The sequence below is a fragment of the Chlorocebus sabaeus genome, chromosome 6 (genome assembly GCF_047675955.1).
Source record: "Chlorocebus sabaeus isolate Y175 chromosome 6, mChlSab1.0.hap1, whole genome shotgun sequence".
Classification (NCBI taxonomy): Eukaryota; Metazoa; Chordata; class Mammalia; order Primates; family Cercopithecidae; genus Chlorocebus; species Chlorocebus sabaeus.
The window spans coordinates 61,918,948-61,936,767 of record NC_132909.1 but is presented as its reverse complement, the minus strand read 5'-3'; the positions used below and the strand labels follow the sequence as shown (position 1 = coordinate 61,936,767).

At 57.2% G+C, this 17,820-nt stretch overlaps 1 protein-coding gene across 1 annotated transcript; it reads left to right on the top strand.

Moving 5' to 3' along the window:
• Positions 1-2,755: 2,755 nt before the first annotated feature.
• Positions 2,756-17,264, top strand: MISP (mitotic spindle positioning). The gene is given in 6 exon segments (XM_007994542.3): positions 2,756-2,866; positions 9,890-10,138; positions 10,140-11,727; positions 12,892-13,022; positions 14,881-14,919; positions 16,446-17,264. Coding segments are annotated over 5 exon segments (2,040 nt in total). The 5' UTR covers positions 2,756-2,866; positions 9,890-9,946; the 3' UTR covers positions 16,536-17,264.
• Positions 17,265-17,820: the final 556 nt, after the last annotated feature.

Genomic DNA, 17,820 nt, shown 5'->3' with positions numbered 1-17,820 from the left:
GTTCCTAGAGTTCTTGGCTTTCAACCCGGCGAGGAAGGCGTGACCAGGCCAGGGGGTGGGGCCTGCCGGCCTTTGAGCCATAAAGGGGAGGCTGAACAGGGTTCCGGTGAGCTGGCTTCACCTGCCTGCACCTGCTCATCTGCTGGGCTCCCCCTGGGCGCCGAGGGGTGGTGGTGGGAGGAGTTGGAATCCCCACTGTGCAGGTAAGGCCTGGCGGTAAGGGGCTGATGTGGGGGGCAGGCCTGGCTTCCTGGGGAGCCCTTGGGTTCTGCGGCCGCCCCATCCTGTCCTTTGGTTCCTCCCTTTACTGGGCTCACAGCCCCTGGGTGATGACAGAGGGTCCCCTGGACACCTACAAGCTCTGCAGAGAAGCCGGCCCCTGGGAAATACACGGGAGGCCTGGGGAGGAGGTGTCTGTGGAGACCAGCGTCGTACTCAGGGGAAGGTGTCCCCCACCCCAGCCCCGCTCTGTCTCCCACTGAGGTCTTGGAGAAGTCCCTGCCTCCTCCTCTGGGCCTCAATTTTTCCATCTGTAAAATAAGCCTTCATGGCCGGGCACGGTGGCTCACACCTGCAATCCTAGTACTTTGGGAGGCCGTGGTGGGCGGATCACAAGGTCAAGAGATCGAGACCAGCCTGGCCACATATTGAAACCCCATCTCTACCAAGAATACAAAAAACTAGCCGGGCGCGGTGGCGGGCGCCTGTAGTCCCAGCTACTCGGGAGGCTGAGGCAGGAGAATGGCGTGAACCCGGGAGGTGGAGGCTGCAGTGAGCTGCGATCCGGCCACTGCACTCCAGCCTGGGCGGCAGAGCGAGACTGTCTCAAATAAAATAAAATAGGCCTTCGGAGCCCTGAGTGGGAGGCCAGCCTCAGCCTGGGTGTGGGACGTCTCCACAGTGCCCCCAGCTCATGGGGGATCCAGCCTCTGCCAGCCTCCACCCTGTTGAGGCCTCAGTTTTCCCCAGTGAGGTGGTGAGTATGGTGGAGGGCATCAATGAGGGAACTCAGGTTCCAATTGCAGCCTAACCCCGGGCCATTCCTGGGGCGCGATTTTACGCATTCTGTGCCTCAGTTTCCCCATCTACAAGCCAGGGAGGAAAGGACATGAAGGGGTCGTGGGAGGCGGTGGTGGGGGGCAGCGGTGGGAGGCCGCACACCCTGGGCTTTCACACACCCAGCAGCATTAGGTGACATGCTGTCCTTTGGGGTGGGTCCTTTATCCAGATCTGTCCTTAAACACCCCCATCCTGGCCGGGCACAGTGGCTCACACTGGTAATCCCAGCACTTTGGGCTGCCGAGGCGGGCGGATCACCTGAGGCCAGGAGTTCGAGACCAGCCTGGCCAACATGGCAAAACCCCGTCTCTACTAAAAATACAAAATTAGCTGCACGTGGGGGCGGGTGCCTGTAATCTCCTGAGGCTGAGGCAGGAGAATCGCTTGAACAGGGGAGGTTGCAGTGAGCTGAGATCGGGCCACTGCATTCCAGCCTGGGCGACAAGAGCGAGAGTCCATCTCAAAAAAAAAAAAAAAACAAACAAAGCGTCCCTATCCAGCAGCCCTGCTGGATTCAGAGCTGGGGCCTTTTTACTGGAAGAAGAGACCGAGGTTCAGAGCGGCTCCACAAGCAGCCAGCGGGTAGGTCAGGACAGAGCCCCAGGCTGGGGAACTGGGTCCCCCGCCCGCTCGGCCGTGTTCGCCGCCCTCATAGACGGCGCTAGGCCCAGTGGCCTGACTTCCCCACAGATGCTGGGCTCCCCACAGTCCCCGCAAGGCCTCTGCGCCTTGATCAAGAATCCAGGAGGACCACGGGCGCCTTGAGAGCTCCACGTCCCCATCTCTCAGGGGGGCCTGCGTCTTTTGATGGCCTCGTGCGGTTCTTTTTTTTTTTTTCTTTTGAGTTGGAGTTTCACTCTTGTTGCTCAGCCTGGAGTGCAGTGGCGTGATCTAGGCTCACTGCAACCTCCACCTCCTGGGTTCAAGCGATTCTCCTGCCTCAGCCTCCTGAGTAGCTGGGACTATAGGTGCCCGCCACCACGCCTGGCTAATTTTTGTATTTTTAGTAGAGACGGGGTTTCACCATGTTGGCCAGGCTGGTCTCGAACTCCTGACCTCAGGTGATCCGCCCACCTCGGCCTCCCAAAGTGCTGGGATTACAGGCATGAGTCACCGCACCCAGCCCCCTCGTACAGTTTTTTATTTTTATGTGGATGGGGTCTGGGGAATTCCCCCCAGCAGCCGTGAGGGAGCCTGGACGTGATGTTCCCCCATGTCCCAGAGGAGAAAACAGGGCCAAGAGACGTCAGGTGGGATCAGAACCCAGACTACACCGAGAGTCTGCCTCCAGAGTCTGCCGAGCCTGGTTTATGCAAGAAGGAGGCCGTCTAGGGGAGTTGCCCCAAGGGGTGGGCTGGGCCGGAAGGCACGGATGGGATCGGGACTCAGCCCCTCCGAGCCTCCGGGAGACACAGGCCATTGTCGCCGCTGAGCTGCTGTGTGACCCTGGGCACCTGCTGACCCTCTCTGAGCGGTGCTGAGAGGCGGCGGGAGGGCCAGGCAGCCGAGGGAGGTTCAGCTGAGTTCTGGCTCCTCGGGGCCGTGTGGAGGCCCTGGGGGCGGAAGGGCAGCGGGCAGCGGGCACGGTACCCGCCCTCGCCCAGACTGGTATCGTCTTTCTCCCTCCTCCTTCTCTGGACTTTGTTTCCTGAGCCCAGGTGGGGCTGGGGGGAGGGGGCACACCTGCCTTCCCTGGGTGGTGCCTCTGTCCCCTGGCAACCCGGCGGGCAGGGCGGAGCTGGGAGGCCTCTGTGCCCATCCAGGCCCCAGAGCTGAGGCTGCAGGCTGTGGAGCCAGGAGCCGGCGGGTGAGCCTGGGGGCGCCCCGGGCCAGGCCGGGCGGGGGTCCTGTGTGAGGTGGTTTGACCCACATTTGGCGTGGGGGCGTTGTGTGTCTGTGGGCGGGATCTGCTCACCTGGGGGTACTTGGGGTCCAGAGAGGCCATCGCCCCTGGAGCCTCCCGGGGGTGCCTTCCCTCTGCTCCCCCCGCCAGGTGCTCTGGGGCCTCAAGGGCACCCACTGGGAGAGGAGAGGCCCTTGTCCCTGAACTCTGCTGGGGCTTTTGAACCCCAAATCCCAGAACCCTCCGAGGGAGGGGCCGAGTTGGCACCCCCATGGTCAGAGGTCGAAGGGGCCCCTGTGTGGTTCTGGGAATTCCAGAAGCTTCTGGAGAGATGCTTATCCGTCCTGCCGGGCCCCTGACTGGAAGGTTCTGGGCAGTAAACACCCCCCGTGGGGCTGGGGTGGTGGTTTGGGGACACGGAGGAGGGGTGGCTGAGTGCAGGTGGAGGCAGCCGCAGGCCGGGGCTGGGGACTTGGCCTGGGTCCTTGAGTGGGGGCCAGGTTCTAGCCTGGAATGCCGGGCGGCCAGCAGGGACTCAGCCCAGCGTCTGCCGTGGAGCTCCGCCCAGGAGCCCAAGGAGACGAGATGACTCAGGGATGACTGCAACCCTGAGGGATGGGAAGAGGAACCGCCCCTCCCGGCTGCATGGCCTCCATGCTTGGGAACCTTTGCCCCTCGGATGGAGGCCAACTGGCTGATGAGGAAGGAGGTGCGGCACCAGGGTCCACAAACCCAGTTTCATTCTGGTATCAGCAGGGTGCGGGGTGGGGCTGGGAGGAGCAACTCAGGGGGCTTCCTGTAGGAGGAGGTGATTTGGAGCAAAGTCTGAACACTGGCTTCAGACACTTGCTGTGTCATCACTGTGTGACCTCAGATGAGCAGGTTCTCCTCTCTGGGTCTCAGCTCCCTCTCCCGAAAACCGGAGTCAAAAACGGTTCCAAGATATTGCAGGAGGAGTCACAGGACGCCGAGGTCCTTAACCACCGCGGGGCCTTGCAGGGCCATCTTCCGTCCTGGGGCTTTTCCCCTGGAGGGGCAGCGCCACTCCCCAAGGGCTTTCCAGCGGGGAATGCCGGCCACGAGAGCCACCGTGGATCCAGGGTTTTTTTGGCTGACGTGGTGAAACCCCGTCTCTACTAAATATACAAAAATTAGCAGGGTGTGCTGGCGGGCACCTGTAGTCCCAGCTACTCGGGAGGCTGAGGCAGGAGAATGGCGTGAACCTGGGAGGCAGAGGTTGCAGTGAACGGAGATCGCGCCACTGCACTCCAGCCTGGGTGACACAGCAAGACTCTGTCTCAGAAAAAAGGAGGGGGGGGGGTAGCACGGAGGCACAGGCAGCCGGGGAGTGGGCTCAGTGGCCTTGAACCCAAGAGCCGGACCCCAGGCCCCACCTGCTGGCGTCAGTGAATCACTGGGGAGGAATGAGCAAAGGATGCTGTGCCTTCATCCCCACCCTACCCCACCCCACCAGAAGACCCGGCACCTGCGCTAGGCTGGGCGGACGGCTCCCTTTCTCCCGGAGTTGACGTCTGATGTGGGTTATAAATCCCGCTCTGTAAACCTCTGTCCACTCAGTTGGCAAACATTCCTGTACCCGCCCTCCTCGGGGAGCCCCAGGGTGCAGGGCATGGACCTGCCCAGCCCTTCAGGGCCAGAAGGCATGACGGGGCTGATCCGCATTCCGCAGTGAGCCTGACCCCCGTGTCTGAGCAGCTGGGGTGAGTGGTGTTTGCTCAGCCGGTATTAGGCGCCTGCTGTATTCCAGACTTTGGGCTGCAGGAAGTATGCTGACCTGTGACCGCAGCAGGAGAGGGCGAGGCCTGGGCTGACGGTTTCGGGTGGGAGAAGGCAAGGCCTTCAGTGAGCCGGGCAGGCAGCGTCCATGGGGGAGGAGGCCTCAGGTCAGGGGAGCCGTCTGTGCGTCACGCTTTGGGAGGAAAGCCCAGTTCCGTTTGTGTGGGATTTATTCACCAACGCTGCCTGGTTTTCAATGTTTCCCCTATTTTCGTTTCTGACATTTGATACGTGCGGGAGACTGCATGACACATTGCGTGTTGGTTAAAACACAGCTCCCCACAATCTCTCCACTTTATGCTGTTTGATGCCACTTTCCAGTTCAGAGAGGGGCTGGGTTTTTCTTTTGGAACTACATCGAGGGGCCAGGTATGGTGGCTCACACCTGTAATCCCAGCAAACTTTGGGAGGCCGAGGCGGGAGGGCCACTTGAGCCCAGGAGTTCCAGACCAGCCTGGGCAACATAGTGAGACCCCCATCTTTACAAAAAACTAAAAAACGAGCCAGGCATGGTGGTGTATGCCTGTGGTCCCAGCTATGAGGGAGGTTGACGCAGGAGGACTGCTTGAGCCCAGGGGGTCAAGGCTGCAGTGAGCCAAGATTATGCCACTGCACCCCAGCCTGGGCGACACAGCAAGCCCCCCTCTCTTTTTTTTTTTTTTTTTTTTTTTTGGAGACGGAGTCTCACTCTGTTGCCCAGGCTGGAGGGCAGTGGTGCATCTCAGCTCACTGCAAGCTCCGCCTCCTGGTTTCATGCCATTCTCCTGCCTCAGCCTCCCGAGTAGCTGGGACTACAGGCGCCTGCCACCACGCCTGGCTAATTTTTTTTGTATTTTTAGTAGAGATGGGGTTTCACCATGTTAGCCAGGATGGTCTCGATCTCCTGACCTCGTGATCCGCCCATCTTGGCCTCCCAAAGTGCTGGGATTACAGGTGTGAGCCACCGCGCCCGGCCGCCCTGTCTCTTAAAAAAAAAATTCTGCTGGTTGGTATGAAGGCAACCGATCGAAATAATAGCCTTGGTGGGCCTGGGAGCAACAGTCCTGCTTTTGGGGGGTTTGTTTGCTTTACTTTTGAGACAGGGTCTTGCTGTCACCTAGGCTGGAGTGCAGTGGCACAATCTCGGCTCACTGCAACCTCCGCCTCCCAGGTTCAAGTGATTCTCCCACCTCAGCCTACCAAGTAGCTGGGATCACCGGTGCCCACCACCATGCCCAGCTAATTTTTGTATTTTTAGTAGAGACTAAAATTCACCAAGTTGGTCAGGCTAGTCTCAAACTCCTGACTTCAGGTGATCCACCCACCTCGGCCTCCCAAAGTACTGGGTTTACAGGCGTGAGCTGCTGTGCCTGGCCAACAGTGCTTTTTTTAAGTCAGGAGAAGCTCAAGCTTTTGAGGTCCCTGTGTCCTCAGGTGAGCCTTGCTTTCCTCACCTATAAAAGACGATGCCAGCCGGGCGCGGTGGCTCACGCCTGTAACCCCAGCACTTTGGGAGGCCGAGGCGGGCAGATCACCTGAGGTCAGGAGTTCGAGACCAACCTGGCCAATATAGTGAAACCCGTGTCTACTAAAAATACAAAAATTAGCCGGGTGTGGTGGCGGGCGCCTGTAGTCCCAGCTACTCGGGAGGCTGAGGCAGGTGAATTGCTTGAACCTGGGAGGTGGAGGTTGCAGTGAGCCGAGATCACATCACTGCACTCCAGCCTGGTCAGCAGAGTGAGTGAGACTCCGTCTCAAAAAAAAGACGATGCCTAAGATGGGTGCTCGGTACAAGGCCTGACATGAAGGAGGTGCTCAGATGATGGCTCTGAGGGAGGGGCAATCTGGGCTACTTCCTGGAGGAGGTGTCCATGGGCTTCAGCAGAGGAGGCTGTGGAGAAGCAGAAACGGGGCCTCGAGGCAGAGAGAGCTGCAGGTGGAGGAGGAGGGCGAGGTTTGGGGTGGAGGAAGAGGGCCTGGTTTGGGGTACAAGAGGAGGATCTGGTTTCGGGTGGAGGTGCCCATAGAATTGGGGGTTTTGTGCTAAGGCCAGGAGCACAGTGTAAGAACTGTGCCCTGCAGATGCCAGGAGCCACAGAAGCGTGCGAGCAGTGTGTGACCTTCGGGAAGGCTCCTGGAACTGAGCCCCGAAGCAACCTGGACCCTTGGGAGAGGGCCGAGAGCCCGAGGGCACTGGGTCAGGGTGTCACCCGCAGGCTCCACGGCCCCACCCGGGCCCAGCAGGACAAGGTCCACGGCGTTCCGTTGCCCATCCTGGCTTTATGGCGATAATACCCAGGCGGGGGTGGTGTCTCAGATGGGACAAGGTGTCCAGTTGGGCAGGGCAGGGTGGAGAACCAGGATGTGGGAGCCGGGAAACTGGAGTTGCTGTCAGTCCTTCTCCTCTCTGGGCCTCAGTTTCTCCATTTGACATCCCTCAGCAAGGGACCATCTATCATTGTCAGACGGAAAAATCCCGCACCAGGAGTCTCAGAGTGAGCTCAGGGTGGAAAGGGTCTGTGCACAGGAGACGCAGATAAACATGGCACAGCCCAGGGAGGCTTCGAAGATTAAGGCTGAGGCCAGGCGCGGTGGCTCACGCCTGTCATCCCAGCACTCTGGGAGGCTGAGGCGGGCAGATCACCTGAGGTCAGGAGTTCGAGACCAGCCTGGCCAACATGGTGAAACCCTGTCTCTACTAAAAATACAAAAAATTAGCGAGGCATGGAGGTGGGCGCCTGTAATCCCAGCTACTCAGGAGGCTGAGGCACGAGAATTGCTTGAACCTGGGAAGCAGAGGTTGCAGTAAGCCGACATTGTGCCACTGCACTCCAGCCTATGCAACAGAGGGAGACCCTGTCTTTAAAACTAATAATTAATAAATAAATAAATAAATAAATAAATAAATAAAAATCAGGCCAGGCACCATAGTTCACACCTGTAATCCCAGCACTTTGGGAGGCCAAGGAGGGTGGATCACCTGAGGTCAGCAGTTCAAGACCAGCCTGGTCAACATGGTGAGACCTCATCTCTACTCAAAATACAAAAATTAGCTGGGTGTGGTGGCAGGCACCTGTAATCCCAGCTCCCCAGGAGGCTGAGGTAGGAGAATTGTTTGAACCTGGGAGGCAAAGGTTGCAGTGAGTTGAAATCGTGCCACTGTACTCCAGCCTGGGTGACAGAGTGAGACATCACCTCAAAAATAAATAAATAAAAATAAAAATCAGTCCGGCACAGTGGCTCACGCCTGTAATCCCAGCATTTTGGAAGGCTGAGGTGGGTGGATCACCTGAGGTCGGGAGTTCGAGACCAGGCTGACCAACATCGAGAAACCCCGTCTCTACTAAAAATACAAAATTATCTGGGCATGGTGGCGCATGCCTGTAATCCCAGCTACTTGGGAGGCTGAGGCAGGAAAATTGCTTGAACCCAGGAGGTGGAGGTTGCAGTGAGCCAAGATCGCGCCACTGCACTCCAGCCTGGGCAACAAGAGCGAAACTCAGTCTCAAAAAATAAAAATGGCCAGATGTGGTGGCTCATGTCTGTAATCCCAGCACTTTGGGAGGCCGAGGCGGGTGGATCACCTGAGGTTGGGTGTTCGAGACCAGCCTGGCCAGCATGACCAAACCCCATCTCTACTAAAAATCCAAAAAAAAAAAAAATTAGCCAAGCATGGTGGCGGACGCCTGTAATCCTAGCTACTCGGGAGGCTGAGGTATGAGACTCACTTGAACCCGGGAGGTGGAGTTTGCAGTGAGCTGAGATTGCGCCACTGCACTCCAGCCTGGCAACAAGAGCAAAACTCGGTCTCTAAATAAAATAATAAATAAAAATTGTAAAAGTCTGGGTGCGGTGGCTCACGCCTGTAATCCCAACACTTTAGGAGGCCGAGTGAGCCGGGCGCGGTGGCTCAAGCCTGTAATCCCAGCACTTTGGGAGGCTGAGACGGGCGGATCACGAGGTCAGGAGATCGAGACCATCCTGGCTAACTCGGTGAAACCCCGTCTCTACCAAAAAATACAAAAAACTAGCCGGGCGAGGTGGCGGGCGCCTGTAGTCCCAGCTACTTGGGAGGCTGAGGCAGGAGAATGGCGTAAACCCGGGAGGCGGAGCTTGCAGTGAGCTGAGATCCGGCCACTGCACTCCACCCTGGGCGACAAAGCAAGACTCCGTCTCAAAAAAAAAAAAAAAAAAAAAAAGGAGGCCGAGGCAGGCGGATCACAAGGTCAGGAGTTCAAGACCAGCCTGGTCAACATGGCGAAACCCCATCTCTACTAAAAACACAAAAATTATCTGGGTGTGGGGGTGTGCACCTTTAGTCCCAGCTACTTGGGAGGCTGAGGCAGGAGAATCACTTGAACCCAGAAGGTAGAGGTTGCAGTGAGCCGGGATGGCACCACTGCACTCCAGCCTGGGTGACAGAGCGAGACTCTTTCTCAAAAAACAAAAACAAAAACAAAAAACTCAAGGCTGAGCTGGACTCCACATGGCAAGGGTGTGTCTCTGGGAGATAAGGTGGGCAGGGCACCCTGATTTTATTGGGCTGCAAATGTTAGATACATATAACGTGAGTTGTTGGGGTAGTAACAGGGGCGTTCAGAGATTCAGGTACGGTCGGAATCAGGGAGCTTAAAAGTTTTCAGGATGCTTTGTTGGTGTTGGGCTTGCTCTCAAGCAAGCTGTACCCGTTGGGGGGCACTTCTGCCCCCCAGCAATTCACGGTCTCATCCCATCAGCCTAACAAGACCAGCGGGAAGAGGTTCCCATCTTCCGCATTAAGTGTAAAGTCCCAGGGTCTCATGTCATTGGCTAGACTGGGTCACATGCTCATCTCTGAACCAATTACAGAGGCCAGAGGGTGAAATGCGCTCACTGGCTGGACCAGGTAACTTACCCATCTTGGAACCAATCACAGAAGCCAGAGGGTGGGCTGCTCTGATTGGTCAGGAGGAGTCATTTATCCATCCTTGAACCAATCACAGAGGTCAGAAGGTGGGATGCTCTGATTGGCCAGGCTGGGTTACTTCCTCATACCTGAGCCAATCACAGAGGTTAGAGAATGGGCGGCTGCGACTGGCTGGACTGTGTCACCCACCCCTGAACCAATCACAAAGGCCATTTGATGGACACTTTGCCCTTTGGGGGACTGGAAACTGTTCCTCTCCCCAGGTGCTCTGACTTGATGGCCATGATTTCCTTCTCCTCCCTCAGTGAGCCCAGAGGTCTCCAGCCCACGGGAGGAAGGTAGAGGCCAAGACCCTGGAGAAGATGGACCGTGTGACCAGATACCCCATCCTGGGCATCCCGCAGACACACCGTGCCACTGGCCTGGTGCTGGATGGAGACACCAGCTACACATACCATCTGGTGTGCACGGGCCCTGAGGCCAGCGGCTGGGGCCAGGATGAGCCGCAGACATGGTCCACTGACCACAAGGCCCAGCAGGGCGTGGGGAGGCGGGGGGGTGTCCTACAGCGTGCATGCCTACCCTGGCCAGCCGTCCCCATGGGGACTCCACTCGGAGGACGGGGAGGATGAGGGTTCGAAGGTTTACCGCCTGGGCGCCAGGGATGCCCACCAGGGACGTTCAACACGGACCCTCCACCCGGAGGACGAGGAGGACGAGGAGATGAAGATGTACCACCTGGATGCTGGGGACACCGTCCCCAGGAGGCCATGCGACCTGGAGCGGGAGCGCTGGGCCGTCATCCAGGGCCAGGCAGTCAGGAAGAGTGGCACCGTGGCCACACTCCAGGGCGCCCCTGACCACGGAGACCCCAGGACCCCCGGCCCACCTCGGTCCACGCCCCTGGAGGAGAACGCAGTTGACAGGGAGCAGATTGACTTCCTGGCAGCGAGACAGCAGTTCCTGAGTCTGGAGCAGGCGAACAAGGAGGTCCCTCATAGCTCCCCGGCCAGGGGGGCCCCCGCAGGCACATCCCCAGGGGTCAGCCAGGCCCCCAAGGCCTTCGACAAGCCCCACCTGGCCAACGGGCACGTAGTCCCCATCAGGCCCCAGGTGAAGGGGGTGGTCAGGGAAGAGAACAAGGTGCGTGCCGTGCCCACCTGGGCCAGTGTCCAAGTTGTGGATGACCCTGGCTCCCTGGCCCCAGTGGAGTCCCCGGAGACCCCCAAGGAGACGCCCATCGAGCGGGAGATCCGACTGGCTCAGGAGCGTGAGGCAGACCTGCGAAAGCAGCGGGGGCTTCGGCGGGGAACCGACCACCAGGAGCTGGTGGAAATCCCAGCCAGGCCACTGCTGACCAAGGTGAGCCTGATCACAACCCCACGGCGGGAGAGAGGGCGCCCATCCCTCTATGTGCAGCGGGACATGGTACAGGAGACACAGCGCGAGGAAGACCACCGGCGGGAGGGCCTGCAGGTGGGCCGGGCGTCCACACCCGACGGGGTCTTGGAGAATCCCCAGCCCGGACTCCGGAGAGCCCTCAGCTCGGACTCCATCCTCGGTCCGGCCCCAGATGCCCGTGCGGCTGACCCAGCTCCAGAAGTGAGGAAGGTAAACCGTATCCCACCTGATGCCTACCAGCCATACCTGAGCCCCGGGACCCCCCAGCTAGAATTCTCAGCCTTCGGAGCATTCGGCAAGCCCAGCAGCTTCTCCACAGTGGAGGCCAAGGCTACGACTTCACCAAAGGCCACGACGTCCCCGAGGCACCTCTCAGAATCCTCCGGAAAACCCCTGAGCACAAAGCAAGAGCCATCGAAGCCTCCTCGGGGATCCCTGCAAGCCAACAGGGGTGTTGTGAGATGGGAGTACTTCCGCCTGCGTCCTCTGCAGTTCAGGGCCCCAGACGAGCCCCAGCAGGCCCAAGTTCCCCGTGGCTGGGGCTGGGAGGTGGCCGGGGCCCCGGCCTTGAGGCTGCAGAAGTCCCAGTCATCTGACCTGCTGGAAAGGGAGAGGGAGAGTGTCCTGCGCCGGGAGCGAGAGGTGGCAGAGGAGCGGAGGAATGCTGTCTTCCCAGAGGTGTTCTCCCCAACGCCAGATAAGAACTGTGACCAGGACTCCAGGAGCTCCTCCCAGGCATCTGGTGAGAAGGGGCTCCAGGGACTGGCTGCTTGGATCAGGGCGGCAGAGGCTGGAGCAGGGGAGGGTGGGGAGGTGGAGTTTGAGGCTGTCAGGATGGGCTGGGGTTGAGGAGACAATGCCTCCTAACTGTTCATCCCCTCGGTCTGCTGGTTTGTCTGTCTGTCTGTTAAAAATGTAGATTTTGGGCCGGGCGTGGTGGCTCAAGCCTGTAATCCCAGCACTTTGGGAGGCTGAGACGGGCAGATCATGAGGTCAGGAGATCGAGACCATCCTGGCTAACACGGTGAAACCCCATCTCTACTAAAAAAATACAAAAAACTAGCCGGGCAAGCTGGCGGGCGCCTGTAGTCCCAGCTACTCGGGAGGCTGAGGCAGGAGAATGGCGTGAACCCAGGAGACGGAGCTTGCAGTGAGCTGAGATCCGGCCACTGCACTCCAGCCTGGGCGGCAGAGTGAGACTCCGTCTCAAAAAAAAAAAAAAAAAAAAATGTAGATTTTGGAGAGAAGTGTCAACTTTACCTTAGGGCTTTTGCTTTATGGATTTGGATGCCTTGTCGTTAGGTGCATAAATGTTCATGTATGTTTTGTGGTTTGCTTTGTTTTGTTTTCGGATGGAGTCTCACTCTGTCACCCAGGCTGGAGTGCAATGGCATGATCTCAGCTCACTGCAACCTCCGCCTCCCGGGTTCAAGTGATTCTCCTGCCTCAGCCTCCCTAGTAGCTGGGATTACAGGCATGCGCCACCACGCCTGGCTAGTTTTTGTATTTTTAGTAGAGACGGGGTTTCACCATGTTGGCCAGTCTGGTCTCGAACTCCTGACCTCAGACGATCCACCCTGCCTTGGCCTCCCAAAGTGCTGGGATTACAAGCGTAAGCCACCACACCTGGCCTGTTCATATATGCTTATCCTCTTGGACAATGGCACCTTTTTGTCAATATGAAATATTCCTTGTGTCACTTGTAATGTTTTTCACCTTGCATGTCAGCACATCTGTGCATCCAATTTCTCCTGACTGGCTACTTCGGTCAGTCTGTCAGTTTCCCAGCTAGTCACCTCCTCTGTCTGTCCATACACCTGTCTCCTTAGCTGCTGGCCAGCGACTCTGTCTCCCGAGCAGAGATCTGACAAATATTCTTGTGTTTTGCCCTCCCTGCCCCCCACAGGCATCACAGGCAGTTACTCCGTGTCCGAGTCTCCCTTCTTCAGCCCCATCCACCTGCGCTCAAGCCTGGCGTGGACAGCGGAAGATTCAGTGGACGGTGCTTCTCCCGGGCAGAGAAAGAAGGAGCAGTGGGTGAGTCTGGAACCCGTCTCTGCAGAGGCCAGGCTGAGATCAGACAGTCCCTATTAGGGCCACAGGAGGTTCGAGCAGGACTCAAGCCTGACCCGGGTTCAAGCACTGTCTCCCTTACTGCCCCCACCCCTGGCCGTGCCTCGGTCTCCTGCAGATGTCAAGTAAAAGATGATAAACTGGGTGCCCTCCTATCTCTGGGCTTTTGCTTGGAGAGGCCATATAAGCTGGGGTCTTTGTCCCCATCAGGAGGTCATCTCCAGGATCAAAGACTGAAGGAACAACTCTGCTTGGAGGAAGAGGACACTGGCAATTTGTCATCATCACCAGCATTAGTTTCTTTTTTTTTTTTTTTGAGACGGAGTCTCGCTCTGTTGCCCAGGCTGGAGTGCAGTGGCCGGATCTCAGCTCACTGCAAGCTCCACCTCCCGGGTTTAAGCCATTCTCCTGCCTCAGTCTCCCAAGTAGCTGGGACTACAGGCGCCCGCCACCTCGCCCGGCTAGTTTTTTGAACTTTTTAGTAGAGACGGGGTTTCACCGTGTTAGCCAGGATGGTCTTGATCTCCTGACCTCGTGATCCGCCCGTCTCAGCCTCCCAAAGTGCTGGGATTACAGGCTTGAGCCACTGCGCCCGGCTTTTTTTTTTTTTTTTTTTTTAATTTTGAGATGGAGTCTCGCTTTGTCGCCCAGGCTGGAGTACAGTGGCATGATCTCAGCTCACTGCAACCTCCGCCTCCCAGGTTGAAGTGATTCTTCTGCCTCAGCCTCCTAAGTAGCTGGGATTACAGGCATGCACCACCGCGCCTGGCTAATTTTTTTTGTATTTTTAGTAGAGGCGGGGTTTCACCATGTTAGCCAGGCTGGTCTCGAACTCCTGACCTCAAGTGGCCTGCCCACTTGGGCCTCCCAAGGTGCTGGGATTACAGGCGTGAGCCGCTGCACCTGCCACAGATATTTAGTTCTAAGAAAGAGAGAGAGAGGCCGGGCACAGTGGCTCACACCTGTAATCCCAGCACCTTGGGAGGCTGAGGCGGGCGGATCACGAGGTCAGGAGATCGAGATCATCCTGGCTAACACGGTGAAAACCCATCTCTACTAAAAATACAAAAAATTAGCCGGGCGTGGTGGTGGCGCCTGTATTCCCAGCTGCTCTGGAGGCTGAGGCAGGAGAATGGTGTGAACCCGGGAGGCGGAACTTGTGGTGAGCTGAGATCCTGCCGCTGCAATCCAGCCTGGGCCACAGTGAGACTCTGTCTTGAAAAAAAAAAGAAAAATATTCCTCACATCGCTTTTAATGACATGAGGAATATTTAATGCCGTGAGGAATATTATGGTTTTTTTTTTTTTTTTTCCGAGATGGAGTCTCACTCTGTCACCCAGGCTGGAGTGCCGTGGTGTGATCTCGGCTCACTGCAAGCTCTACCTCCCGGGTTCAAGCGATTCTTCCGCCTCGGTCCCCCATGTAGCTGGGATTACAGGCGCCCGCCACCACGCCTGGCTAAAGGGAGGCTACTAGGGAGGCTCCACCCGGGAGGTGGAGGCTGCAGTGAGACGAGATCGTGCCACTGCACTCCAGGCTGGGTGACAGAGCAAGACTCAGACCCTAAATAAATAAATAAATAAATAAATAAATAAATAAATAAAATCATGAATGTTAGACAGAGGCTGCACTGAGGGGAACAGCAAGGGGGATGGCTGTGAGTCTGGGTGACCGTGGGACACGTGTTGAGAACACTGAGGGCAGGGGATACCTTCCACCCTTCCGAACATGGTGACGGAGACGGCTATGCGGGAGCTCTGGGTGCACTCTGCACAGGGCAGGGCAGAAAGGCCTGGGCTGACTTGTGTTCCTTTCCTGCAGTACGCTGGCATCGACCCCTCGGACGGTATTAACTCAGAGGTGAGTATGCTCCTGGGCACAAAGACTCAAGTCTTTCCCCCCACATGTGTGCTCCTGCACGCAGAGGTCAATGGAAGCCCCTTCCTCCAGGTGTGGGGATCGTATTGGGTGTGTTCTCAATTGGTAGTGTCTGCTCGAGGTGGATTTTGCTGTGATCTGCTTGTGATGTCTGCCATGGGCATGGATTAGGAGAAGAGGGTTTACACGCCACCTCTCCACCACGTGGTGAAGGTTTGTGAGGTTAGACTCCAAACAAAGGCAATTTTTTGGGGGGGTGGAGGGACGGAGTCTTGCTGTGTCATCCAGGCTGGACTGCAGTGGTGTGACCTCGGCTCACTGCGACCTCTGCCTCTCAGGTTCGAGCAATTCTCCTGCCTCAGCCTACCAAGTAGCTGGGACTGCAGGCACCTGCCACCACACCCAGCTAATTTTTGTATTTTTAGCAGAGACGGGGTTTCACCATGTTGGCCAGGATGGTCTTGAACTCCTGACCTCAGGTGATTCTCCCGCCTCCACCTCCCAAAGTGCTGGGATTACAGGAGTGAGCCACCGCGCCCGGCCAAAGGCACTTTCTTTGCGGGAGAGATACATCTGAGACTGTTCAAGCCGAGCCCCCCAGTCGGTTTATGGCACACGTGTGTGGCCCTTCTTTTTCTTTTCCTTTACATTTTTAAATTTTTATTTATTGATTGATTTACTTATTTTGAGACAGGCTGTCACTCTGTCACCCAGGCTGGAGTGCTATGATGTGATCCCAGCTCACTGCAGCTTTGACCTCCTGGGCTCAAGCAGTCCTCCCACCTCAGCCTCCCAAGTAGGGTCATAGGAATGTGCCACCACACCCAGATAGTTTATTTTTAATTTTTTTGTACAGACAGAGTCTCACTAGGTTGCCCAGGCTGGTCTCGAATTCCTGCATTCAAGGGATCCTCCCACCTCAGCCCACCAAATTCCTGGGATTACAGGCATAAGCCACCATACCTGACCCCTCTTTGAGCTGAATCCAATATGGCAAATACATTGGCCGGGCGCAGTGGCTCACGCCTGTAATCTCAGCACTTTCGGAGGCCAAGGCGGGCGGATCACGAGGTCAGGAGATCGAGACCATCCTGGCTAACACGGTGAAACCCCGTCTCTACTAAAAATATAAAAAATTAGCCAGGCATGGTGGCGGGCGCCTGTAGTCCCAGCTACTCGGGAGGCTGAGGCAGGAGAGTGGCGTGAACCTGGGAGGCGGAGCGTGCGGTGAGCCGAGATCGCACCACGGCACTCCAGCCTGGGCGATAGAGCGAGACTCCGTCTCAAAAACAAAAAAATGTCAAATACAGACACTTTTCCTGAACTGGAGCTCAGCATGAGTTAGCACATTCTTTGGTCATATTACTAGGAGTAGAGGGTCTGAAACAGAGGAGGGGATCCTACTTTACCCCTGTTATAAGCCTCTCTAATGAATTGGCAGTTGGAGGAGATGTCTTGGGGGTGTGGCTAGGACCTGGGTCGGGGGAATTCATGCCTCTTTTTTGCAGGTCCTGGAAGCCATACGGGTGACCCGTCACAAGAACGCCATGGCAGAGCGCTGGGAATCCCGCATCTACGCCAGTGAGGAGGAAGACTGAGCCTCGGGATGGGGCGCCCACCCCCTGCCCTGCCCTGACCGTTGTGGGAACTGCCAAGACCATCGCCAATCCCCCACCCTAGGAAATGGGTCCTAGATCCAGGATCCAAGAACCACAGCTCATCTGCCAAGAATCCCGCCATAGGCGCATTTGGGACTGGAGAGTTTTTCGTTTCCGTGTCTATCTTCCTTTAGAAATGTTTCTGCCTTTGGGGTCTAATGCTTTTGGGGATGAAATGGTACCCCTGCCGATTCTTTCCGCTTCTAAGACTTTGCCAAATGCTCTGGGTCTAAGGAAGAAGGAGACCCACTCCTCCACTTTCAGGCGTAATTTGTTTCTGCTGGTCTGAGGGCGGAGGGACCAGTCAAAGAGGGAGGCACAGATCGCAGCACCTTGAGCAGCTGCGGGTCTGAGGGAGAAGATCTGCCCCTTTCCATCCCTGGGAAACCATCCAGTCTGAGGGACGAGGCCAAACTCCCAGTGCTGGGGGCCCCTGTGCAGCCCTCAAACCCTTCACCTTGGTGTACCCAGCCACACCTGGTGGGCACAGAGCTCTGACATCGATGGGATCCCATAAGGATGGTCCCCGTCACCTGGGAGAAAAATAGGCCCAATTTAGGGGCTGCAGGGGGGTCTTCGTCCCACACCCCCAAACTGCCATGAAATAAACCTGGAGTGAGGTGCCTGCCTCGGCCCCTGCCTGGTGTGGACAAAGCCCGCTGAACCTCACCTGTCTGTTTCACTTTCTTGGCGACATTAGGTTCCACCCAGCTAGGCCGTGAGCCTGTCAGATTGTCAGGTTCCCATGGGGGTTCCCAGCGTCCGCATGCAGTAGGTGCTTAGCTGATGCTTGTTCGGTGACTGACAGTTGATCATGGAGAGGCACCTTTAGCAACAGCGGGCCCAGGGCCCAACCTCACCAGCCCAGCTCCTCCAGCCCCATCTCGCCAGGTCCCTAGCAGTACCCAGGGTGCTTATTACGTGTTTGCTGAATCCCTCACTGCTCTGGTCTCAGAGGAGGCTGGAGGATCATTAATTTGGCTCTGCATGTATACCAGGCTCACATCTAGGGAAGCCAGATCCTACTGGTCAGAGGCGTGGGCGCTGGACCGAGTCCTGGCTCTGCTGCCTGCTGTGTGGCCTTGGGTGGGGGGGTCCTCTCACTGCCCCATGCCTCAGTTTCCCTCTGACACACAGGGATAAGGAAAGGACCAGGCTTTTGGGCAGTAGGAGGAGCTAATTTATGTAAACTTCTCAGCACGTGGGGACCACTGACGTCAGATTC